At 46.3% G+C, this 11,654-nt stretch overlaps 1 protein-coding gene across 2 annotated transcripts in view; it reads right to left on the reverse strand.

Annotated features, from left to right (window-relative positions):
• Positions 1 to 10,202, reverse strand: part of Dpy30 (dpy-30 histone methyltransferase complex regulatory subunit) — a 15,503-nt gene extending 5,301 nt beyond the window's left edge. The window contains exons 1-3 of one of the 2 annotated variants that reach the window (XM_021218052.1): positions 10,017 to 10,202; positions 7,108 to 7,180; positions 6,968 to 7,015 (exon numbers count right to left, since the gene is read on the reverse strand). In XM_021218052.1, the coding sequence (XP_021073711.1) occupies positions 6,968 to 7,015; positions 7,108 to 7,143 (84 nt within the window). In that variant the 5' untranslated portion in view covers positions 7,144 to 7,180; positions 10,017 to 10,202. Of the gene's footprint in view, positions 1 to 6,967; positions 7,016 to 7,107; positions 7,181 to 7,428; positions 7,519 to 10,016 lie in introns of those variants that run through there. The other variant, XM_021218051.2, reaches the window with a different exon arrangement.
• Positions 10,203 to 11,654: the final 1,452 nt, after the last annotated feature.

Genomic DNA, 11,654 nt, shown 5'->3' on the forward strand with positions numbered 1-11,654 from the left:
AAAAAAAAAAAAAAAAAAAAAACTTCATCTTGTGGCTGGAGAGATGACTCTGCAGTTAAGGGTGACTACAGTTCTTTAAAACCTGGATTTGGTTCCTGGCACTCACATGGAGACTTACCAAATGCCTCTAACTCCAGTTCCAAGGGATCTGATGCCCTCTGGCCTCCTTGGTACAGACTTACACTCAAGTACATACACATACACATAAAATAAAGTAAGTTAATTCATTTCAAAACAAATTGGTTTTAGTTGTAGTAAAGGACACAGTCCTAACTTATCAGAGCAATTGTATATTCACCCCCCAAAAGGACTACTCATTTACACGCTATTAGAACACCTCCAATAGGAAACAGGAGTCCAAGGGACAGGCTACAACGCCGAGGGCACTTCTCTAGGATGCACCAAGTCCTGGGGTCAGCTGAGGTACTAACTGGGCACGGTAGTGCATACCTGTGAACCCAGCACTTGGAAGGTGGAGGCAGGAGAATCAGGAATTCCCATTATTCTCAGCTACATAGAGGTCAAAGCTAGCCTCGGCTACAAGTACCTCTCTTTTAAATGGGGCACTGAGCTGGGCTGTTTTTAACCCAGCACTCAGGAGCCAGAGGCAAGTAGACGTCTGTGAATTCCAGGGCAGTCAGGGCTACACACAGAGACTATCCCAAAAAATGAAAAGTGTAAAACACAATTCAAAAGAGGGCTGGAGAAATGAGTGAGCACTCCCACTAGGCAGTGGTGGCACGTGCTGCCTTTACTGACAGCACTCGAAGGCCGAGGCAGGTGGGTATCTGTGATCTACAAAGGGAGTTCCAGGGGCTGGAGAGTTAAGAGCACTCACTGGCTGCTTGCTCTTCCAGAGGTCCTGAGTTCAAATCCCAGCAACCACATGGTGGCTCACAACCATCTGTAATGGGATCTGATGCCCTCTTCTGGGGTGTCTGAAGACAGCTACAGTGTACTTGTATAAATGAAATAATTTAAAAAAAAAAAAAAAAAAAGGAGTTCTAAGACACCCAGGACTATTATACAGAAAAACTCTACCGGGGTGGGGGTTGGGGGTTAGTGAGTATTGTTCCAGCAGACCCCAATCACAGCACACACACACACACACACACACACCAGACAGCTCACAAATGCCTGTCATTCCAGCCCCTGGAGGACCTAACACCTTTTTTTTTTTTTTTTTTTTTTTTGGTTTTTCGAGACAGGGTTTCTCTGTGAGGCTCTTTGAGGCTGGCCTCCAACTCAGAAATCTGCCTGCCTCTGCCTCCCGAGTGCTAGAATTAAAAACATCTGCCACCACGCCCGGCAGGGCCTAACACCTTAACAGGGATCTATACTCATACACACACAGACAATTCAGACAAAGTAAAAGGTTTAAATCAATCACTGCAAAAAGAAACACTTCCTATAATATCCTCCTTAACCAAGTTCACTCAAGCATTTACTGAGCGCTTACCATGTGCAAATTGCTAAGCTTAATTCTAGATGAGTCAGTGTGACAGTTAGCATCTAGAATCATGTAGGAAATAAGACTCCAAGCGCACCTGTAAAGGATTGTCTAGATAAGTTCCCCTCTGGGCTTGCTTAGGTTAACTGAGGTAGGGAAACCCCACCATAAAGGAGGGCAGAGCAGCAGCCTTCGCACGGCTTGTTCTGGACGGCACAGAAAGACAGAATCTAGCTGGACTGAGCAGGAGCCTTTCTCGTGTTCTTCTTCCTGACTGCTGACACAAATGACCACCTGCTTCAAGCTCCCCAAGTCTGACTTTCCCTCAGTGATGGACTGTACCCCAAAACTATAAACCAAGATAAACCCTTCTGCCCTTCCGTTGCTTATGTCAGGATGCTTGCCCAAAACAACAGGAAAAAAAGAAGTCAGTGTCATGGATTAACCCAAATGCATACGATACAAGCATACCCAAAGCATGGAAACAGAAAGACTACAATGTGCTACAGAAACAGCAAAAAGGGAGAGAGCCCAGGTGAACTTGAGGAGTACAAAGAATTGTTATGGTACACCATGGTTATTACAAAAAGAGAGACAGAGGACCGGGCGTGGTGGTGCACGTCTTTAATCCCAGCACTTGGGAGGCAGAGGCAGGCGGATTTCTGAGTTCGAGGCCAGCCTGGTCTACAGAGTGAGTTCCAGGACAGCCAGGGCTACACAGAGAAATCCTGTCTCAAAAACAAACAAACAAACAAACAAAAAGAGAGACAGGACCCTGTGGTTGCTGCCTGCTTACTGCTTGCTCCTAGACAACTTTCAGGAGGTAGCAAAGGCTACCTGAGCAGAGCCTAGAAGTCACCCTGCCTTGAGAAGTGGGGAAAACTGTGAAAAACCAAAGCAGCTACAATCCAGGGCACTCCGAGGATAAAGTTGTGTGGGCAGGAGACATATGCAGGAAGAAACTGGATCTATACTCACACTCATGGCTACCAGAGACCAGTGGAGACTATCCGGACGACTCGGGAATACTTACACATGATCCAGAGCCGCAGGGTCTCAAAATACAGGGAACGTTAGATAGAACAGTCAGTGATAAAATCAGCCCTAAACTAAAGGCTGGTCTGGCCCCATCTGACAAAGGTCAAAGCAAGCCTTAAACAGTCAAACAGAGGAGCTGAAAAGATGGCTCAGCGGTTAAGAGCACTGACTGCTCTTCCAGAGGTCCTGAGTTCAATTCCCAGCAAACATGTGGTGGCTCACAACCATCTGTGATGGGTTCTGATATACTCTTCTGGTGTTTCTGAAGACAGTTACAGTGTACTCATATACATAAATCTTTTTTTAAAAAAAAATTCAACTTTATTAAAAAATCATTCAGCTATGTTCTAGGACAACATTCAAGACTGTTTGAAAAAACATCTAATACTCTACAATTTAAAATTCACAGACCCCAGCAGAGTATCAAGGAATTACTTTGTTATAAGGCAGGAAGGGTGGCTCACACCTTTCTGCTCAGCACTCATGAAACAGAGGCAGAAGAATCTCTGTGAGTTCGATGCCAGTCTGGGCTACACAGTGAGTTCAAGGACAGGCAAGGCTACATACATAGTGAGACTGTCTCATAAAAGAGAAAGAAAAATGACTAGGCAACACCCATGAGATGGTACAATAGGCAAAGGCAGTTACTGCACAGAAAAGACAGAAACAATCAACTCAAAACATAATATGGGGGCTAAGAAATATGGTGGTTAAGGACCCTGGTTGCTCTTGAAGAGCAACCCAGGTCCAGCACCCACATGGTGGCTCATAACCAGTTCCAGAGTATCTGCCCCTTCCAACCTCTGCAGGCACAAAACATGCCTGTAGCACACATACATGTGTGCAGACAAAACACTCATACACAGTACTGACTTGTTCTAATGCCAACTTGACACAGGCTAGAAGAGAGCCATCATTTGGGAGGAGAGAAGACATGATTTGAGGAAATTACCCTCTAGATTGGCCCATGGGCAAGCCTGTGAGGCACTTCTTGATTAGTGGTTGACATGAGAGGACCCACCCATTGTGGATTGTGGGGCTCCTGGACTGCTGGTCCTACAGGACAGCTGAGCAAGCCAGTAAGCAGCATCCCTCAATAGCTGCGACATCAGTTCCTGCCTTGACTTCCCTGTATTATAGACTACAAACTCTAAGATGAATAAACCCTCTCCTCCCCCAAGTTACTTTTGGTCATGGTATTTTATCACAGCAATAAAACCCCTGAGACACATATAATCTGAAGTGTGTGTGTGAGTGTGAGTGTGTGAGTGTGTGTGTGTGTGTGTGTGTGTGTGAGAGAGAGAGAGAGAGAGAGAGAGAGAGAGAGGAGGGAGAGACAGGAGAGAGAGAGAGAGAGAGAGAGAGAGAGAGAGAGAGAGGAGGGAAAGACAGGAAATGGAGAGACAGAATCTATTTTATAGCCTTGGCTGTCCTGGATATCAAAGGGATCCATCTGCATCTCCCTCTTTAAAACTGGGGTTTCTTTACGTTTTTTCCCTTTTGATTTTTCACTACAGGGTTTCTCACATATACACACACACATACATATACACACACATGTAAAACAGACTAGACAAGGACATTAAATATAAATTAGTTTTATCCCATCTGTGAATCCTAAATGCCTTAGGCACTACCTGCCAGGACAGATGTGCCCAGTAACATTACAGTGGCATGATGGTATATAGGGTTACCTACTGCTCTCTGACTGGATTTGGGGCCTGCTCCGAGGCATAGACATGCCTCCCTGGTATATAAAGCCTTCATCTCTGCAGGCCACAGAACTTCGGGAGTCAGCTCCTACTGTGGCTTCCCTGAAACAGTGGTCAAGCTGCCTAAATGCTTGTTTCTACCCACAGATCAGTGCTGCTCTCAGCCTTGGGCAGAGAAGACTCTTCTGTGGTCACCAACAAAGAAAGGCGCAGAAGGGGTCAAAGTGCTTGCTAGGACTCAGCTCTAAATATCTAAATAGAACTTGTAGGCAATTCCCCACTAAGGCTCAGGGACCACTATCCAACATGAGGCAGAAGACCCGGTGTATGGAGGGATTGCTGTCCTTTGCAAGAAGCCTGAGTGTTAAGCTATGGCTCACTGCCGCTACAGTGACAGCCCAAGATCAGTCAGCGCTCCAGCAGGCAGCACTAACTGGACTCAGTGAAGTTTCAGGAAGTTAGAAAGTGAAAGGGAACATGTTTGGGGAGTCGGGGGTGTACAGGTAAACGACAAGGGAAAGATGGAAATAGATATGATCAAGATATATTGTACACACGTGTGGAACTGTCAAAGAATAAATCAAGATCTTAAATAGAGAAAAGTATGGACAAATAAATCTGACAAAATGTTTAAACAAGGGCTACGATTTCCCCAAATTTCATGAAAACACTAAACCAAGTCCATGAATCAATTAAAAAAATGAATGAACACTAGGATGGGTTGGAGGTGGGATACAGCTCAGCGGCAAAGCATATGCAAAGCGTATACAAAAGCCTGCATTCAATCCTCACCAGGAATAAACAAGTGCGCCTCGCCTCACACACAGCACACCTACAGACATACAGAAGACCACACATACACAAGGTGTAAAACACGTAACTGTGTGAAAAGGTTAGAGAGATGGCTTGGGGAATTAGATAACTTGTTCTGCAAGCAAGCATAAGGACCTGAGTTCAAATCCCGAGCCCAAATGTAAAAAGCTGGGCACTTAAAAAACTATAGACAGGACTGGAGAGACGGCTCAGCAGTTAGAAGCACTGGCTGCTCCTGTAGAATACCTGCACTTGGTTCCCAGCACCCGCCAGGTAGTTCCTCAACTGTCTACAACTCCAGTTCCAGGGAGAATCTGGTACTCTTCTGGCCTCTGTGGGCACCAGGCAGGCACATGGAGCACAGATACGGATGCAGTCACAATAACCAAGCACACAAAATAAATTTCAAAAGTCTAAGAAATATAAATAAAAATATAGATAGCCAAAGCTGGAGTTGGGGGTTGGGGGTGGGGTATGGTTAAAAACACCAGTATAGGGGGATGGTGAGATGGCTCAGAGGGTAAGAGCACCCGAATGCTCTTCCGAAGGTCTGGAGTTCAAATCCCAGCAACCACATGGTGGCTCANAACCATCNGTAACAAGATCTGACGCCCTCTTCTGGAGTGTCTGAAGACAGCTACAGTGTACTTACATATAATAAATAAATACATCTTTTAAAAAAAAAACACCACCAGTATAGCAGCAGGAGAGTGCTTGAGGTCAGCCTGGTCTACAGAGTGAGTCCTAGGACATCCAGGGCTACACAGAGAAACCCTGTCTCAGAGAGAGAGAGAGAGAAAGAGAAAAATAGTTCCTCTTGCAAAAGATCCTCATTCAATCCCTAGCATACACAGCAACTCACAACTGTCTGTAGCTCAAGTTCCAGCCTTCTGATGTACATACATATATACATACCCAGGCAGAACACGTGCAAAGCAGTAAAAAGAAATATAAAAACCGGCTGCGGTGCACACGCCTTTACTCCCAACACCAAGAGGCACAAGAAGCTGGTGAATCTCTGTAAATTCAAGGCCAGCATGATCTACATAGTGAGTTCCAGGACAGCTAGAGCTAATGAAACCCTACCTCAGGGTGGGGAAAAAATAGAAAAAGTAAAGAAATATATATACATATATAAACACACACACAAAGGGAGAAAGGGAGGAGGGAGGGAGAGAGAGAGACAGTGAGAGAAACAGAGAGAGAAGCAAAGAGAGACAGAGAGAGAAATCACACAAATATAAACACACTGAAGTCCTTCTGTAAGAGTCAGCTCTAGGTCAGGCAGGACTGCTCAGTGTGTAAGGAGCTTGCTACCCCCACATCTCATAAACTGAGTTCCATCTCCAGAACCCACCTAAGGGTGGAAGCAAAAAAACCTACTCTGTAAGGGAGCCCTCTGACACTTGTGCACATACATGAGAGAGCGCGTGCGCGCGTGCACACACACAAGTAATAATAAAATAAAAAAAATAAAACCTGTCTAAGCTTACTTTCCTGACCTTTAACAAGTTACTCAACTTTAAGCATTCTGGAGCTGAAGATACATTCAGATTAACCTGGTATATATCTCACAAACAGCAAAGCGTTGAATAAATTCTAACACCTGTTTCTACAACTGCTTGGAAACCTCCTGCCCCCCCCCCTTTTTTTTAAGCCAGAACTTAATCCCTCGAGCCTCCCATTCACACACAAATTTTCTCCGGGAAGCCTCCATTTTCCTAACCAAACCTTCCCAGCTCTGGTTCCGGGATCTAATCTTTCATTTACAAAGTACCTTTATTTTTAGCCAAATATTAGCATGCTAGGAAAAGAAGCCACCTATAATCTGATACTACGGAGAGATCGCGGCAGCAAAGTGTTCCCTCGTGCAGAGTAGCCTAGTAAAGCGATCCTAAGTTTTCTCCAGCTCTCAAGAGACCCATAGATGCGGCAGAGGAACTGAGCGAGTTACCTCAACGCTGTCTGTGAGCCCGTACTCAGAGTGAGGGTTTTCTGCAACCTAGAAAACAAAATACAGTCACAGAGAGACATCCGCCCGTCCCGCGCTGCCTCCCCGCACACCGCCACCCTGAACCCAGGGCCTCCTGGTACCTGGGTCTGTCCCTCCAGCATCTGCTCCGACTCCATGGCCGACCCTGCAAACCGCAATCAACCGGATACCAGTCTTGCAAAACAAGAAGAGCCGCGAGTTAGTTACCCGGGAGATTTCAAGTGGAAGACGCCAGGATGCGGTGCGGTGCGATGCGGTGCGGTGCAGCCCAGCCCGGGACCCCGCCCCTCACCCCCGCGGGCAGCAGACGCGCGGGCTGGGTCGGGCCACCGACGGGCCGTCCGTCCTCGTCGCATCGCGAGGCTCGGAGGTCGTCCCAAGGATGGTAGCGGTGGGAGGAGGAGGACAGGGAAGCTGATTACCCGCGCCAATGCTGTCGGTTCCCAAGTGCCCTGCACGGCGCCACCGACTCCCAGCGCGAACCGCTTCGGCCGTAAGTGAGGGACGTCGCGCTGCCGCCGCGCCTGCGCAGAGCGGCCCCGCGGGCAGAAGTGCCAGAGCCCGCCTCTGCGGTGCGCGGGGTGCCCGGCCACCCTGCCGGCTCCACCCTGCCGTAGATCTGTCTCCTTTAGGCAGTCCTTCGTGCCACCTGAAAGCGACGGTCCCCGAGGAACCGAGACCACTCACTTGCTGAGCGATCCTTACCAGGAAACCGTAGGCTCAGGCTTTACTAGGGGCTGGAGGGCGTCCAGCGGTTGATTACTTGGCTAATCTTCCAGGCGACTTAGATTTGGTTTCCAGCACCCACGTGGTGGCCACAGTTATCCCTAACTCCGGTTCCGGGGAGCTGACGCTCTCTTTTGATCTACGCAGGCACGAGGCACGCGAGTGCTCCGCACACATTCAGGCAAAACACGCATATATATATATATATATATATATATATATATATATATATATATATATAATTTTAAGGCCAAAGGGAGACAAGGAGTTGTGTTTAGGAATTCTTGGGTGGCTTTTATTCAAGCCCTGCAGTCTCTGAGGATACCACGTTCACACTATTCTACATTTATGAATAGATTAGTTAAAAGAAACTAGAAACGACTTTCCAGGGATAAGGAGTGCAGCTCGTGGTCGAGCGCTTGCCTGGGATGACCAAGGATCTTGGTTCAATTGCCACAGAAGAAATGGCTTCCCAGGCTGTAGTAGTATGGATTCCATCCTGGGTTTTGTTTGCTTGTTTTTACATTTTAAAGGCAGGTGTCTGAAAACCCAGCATTCGGCTGACTGAGGTAAAGAGGGTGGAACACCCGCCAGAGCTTCCTGAATGGGAGTTCCAGGAGAGCCTGCTTTCCTGTCATTACTGTAACTGTTGATTGATTAGGATTTCAAGGGTATGGAGAGGTTGGAATACTGAAAGTCTAGAGCCACTAATTGTCTTGAGGTCAGTTAGCTCTCTAAATAGCCATTTAATACCCACCTCTGTCAGGTACCTAACTTTTTTTGTTGTTTGTTTTGTTTTGTTTTTCGAGACAGGGTTTCTCTGTATAGCCCTGGCTGTCCTGGAACTCACTTTGTAGACCAGGCTGGCCTCGAACTCAGAAATCCGCCTGCTTCTGCCTCCCAAGTGCTGGGATTAAAGGCATGCACCACCACCACCCGGCCTCAACCTTATTTTTAAAAAGGTTTTTAAATATTTGAATATTTTTCTCTTTTTATTATGTTATCTGTATGGGTGATTCGTATGTATGTCTGTGGAGTCATTTGCATGCCAGGTTACAGTGAAGGCCAGAAGTGGGCACTGGATCCCATGAAACTGGACCGCCAGTTGGGGGCTGCCATGTTGAGAATTGAGCTTGGGTCCTATGGAAGAACATCCCGTGCTCTTAACCATTGAGCCATCTCTCCAGACCCTCCAAACCCTGGTTCTCATGGTTGCGCGGGAAGTGCTCTTACCACTTAGCGACCCCTCTAGCCCCTCCACCACCTTAGTTTTTGAAAGAAGGTCTTTCACTGAATGTGGAACTTAACACTTGGCTAGACTGGCAGGCCAGCAAGACCCCAGAATCCTCCTCTCTCTGCCCTGCATCAGGACCACCTATTGGGCTTTTTGCACAGATACCGGGGGTCAGAGAGCACATCCACATGATTGTGTAACACACGTTACCCACAGAGCCATTTCTCTAGCCCAGACCATTAACTGTAAAAGTAACTTTTATTCACCTGATGTGACTGTCCTCTCAGAGGCTCGCTGCCTCTTTCTGCTAACCGAGGCCTAGTCCTGGAAGCTTCTAGCCTCCGTACAGTCTAATCTAGGTCCAGAATGCTTTCTGCCTCTGAGACTTACTGCCGAATAAGCTCGCCCTTTCTTATTCTTTCTGAGCTCTGGCTGGCTGGTTCAACTCAGCCGCTCCGGCTCAAACTCTTTTCCAAGATGACTGATTCAATTTGGCTTCTCTCTCGGCCTCTGAGTTTTGCTCTGCCTGGCTTCAAACAAACTCTAGCAATCTGTTCTAATTTTCTGGCTCCTTCTCATTCTCTGTTTTTTGTTTTTTTTCTCCTGTCTTTACCTGTGTCTGGCTTGTTCTCTCTCTGTAACCCGTCTATAATCGTCCCAATAAAACAACCTCTTCCTTTTTTTTTTGCACTGCCCCTTAAGTAGCTTCCTTGTCTCTCCTCTCCTCTCTCTCTCTCTCCCTCTCTTTCTTCTCTCTCTGAGAGTTGGGCATATCCTATCCTGTCAAATATTTCTCTGATTCATCACTTTGTCACTCAGACATCACTTTCAAACACGGGTGCTTCCTTCTACAAACTAACTTTAACGTCATCATTTGGAATTAAAGGTATATGCTAAGGGTTGAGTCACACCACAACTAGAAGCAGGTATAGCACAATCTCGAGGTTCACAGTGTGATCAAATATTAGCTCTTGTTTGGATGAAAGGCTCCACGATTGGTTCAGACGCACCCCTCTCATTTGCCTGGAGAAGTCTTACAGAGGCACTTACCCCATTTTTCTTCCGTTTTCTGGATGGTTAAACACAGTTAAATGTTGAGTTCTTCATAGACAAGGCCCATATCATTATCTTGGTGTTTGATGCTTATATTTAGTGTATGTGACAAGAAAGGGGTGAGTTTATGGAGACAGCAAACACCTCCACAAAGCTAATCCTCTCTACACTTAGAGGTTCTAGAACTAGAATCATAGAATTCAAATAACAAAGAAAACCCACTATATGTGCCTTTTTTTTCTTCTTCTTCTTTTACAGACTTGAGGCAAATTAGAGTGACAGGGGCTAGAGAGATGGCTGATTGGTTAAAGCTCACCTAGACCTTGCACAGGGCCTGACTTCAGTTGCCGGTGCCCACACTGCATGTCTCATAGCTACCTGTAACCCCAATATTAGGTGACCTGACATCGTCATCTGGAACCAACAATCACATACATTATTCCCACACAGAGACATAGAGCATACACATAACTACAAATAAGATAAATCTTTTTAAAAAATAGAATGATAATAACCTATTGTTCAAGCAGTATGTATCTAGGCATGATACAATATGAATGGCAGAATTAGGTAAAAAAAAAAAGGGGGGGGGTTACGAGACAGGGTTTTTCTGTGTAGCCCTGGCTGTCCTGGAACTTACTCTGTAAACCAGGCTGGCCTCGAACTCAGAGATCCTACTGCCTCTGCCTCCCAAGTGCTGGGATTAAAGGCATGTGCCACCACTGCCTGGCTCAAAGTGTCTTTTAAAGGACAGGACAACCCTGGGTCATGGTTCAAGTTTGTAATCTAAGCACTCAGGAGACAGAGACAAGAGGAGCAGAAATTGAAGTCAGAGAGGATTAGCTTTGTGGAGGTGTTTGCTGTCTCTATAAACTCAACCCTTTCTAGTCATATACACTAAATATAAGCATCAAACAAGGGGCTGGAGAGATGGCTCAGCGGGTAAGAGCACTGCCTGATCTTCCGAAGGTCCTGAGTTCAAATCCCAGCAACCACATGGTGGCTCACAACCATCCGTAATGAGATCTGATGCCCTCTTCTGGGGTGTCTGAAGCTAGCTACAGTGTGCTTACTTAAAAAAAAGAAAGTGATCTTCAGCTTAATAGCAAGTTCAAAGAACCTGCACAAGACCCTGTCCCAAGAATGAGCGTGTGTGTGTGTGTGTGTGTGTGTGTGTGTGTGTGTGTGTGGTGTGTCTGTGTCTATGTGATTGGTGTGTGTGTGTGTGTGTGTGTGTGTATGTTTGTGTATGTATGGTTTGCTTGTGTGTGGTGTGTATGTATGCATGTGGTGTGCGTATGTCTTTATATGTGTGGTATTTCTGTGTCTTTGTGTGTGTTGTCTATCTGTTTGTATATGTGTGGTATGTTTGTGTATGTGTTTAAGTATGTGCGGTGTATTTCTGTGTATGAATACAAGATGTTTTGTGGTTGATATAATATAGATGCAATCTATATTATAGACAGGGTTTCTCTGTGTAGCCCTGGCTGTCCTAGAACTCACTCTGTAGACCAGGATGGCCTCGAACTCAGAAATACACCTGCCGGGGCTGGTGAGATGGCTCAGTGGGTAAGAGCACCCGACTGCTCTTCCAAAGGTCTGGAGTTCAAATCCCAGCAACCACATGGTGGCTCA

Source organism: Mus pahari, chromosome 18, assembly GCF_900095145.1.
Source record: "Mus pahari chromosome 18, PAHARI_EIJ_v1.1, whole genome shotgun sequence".
Classification (NCBI taxonomy): domain Eukaryota; kingdom Metazoa; phylum Chordata; class Mammalia; order Rodentia; family Muridae; genus Mus; species Mus pahari.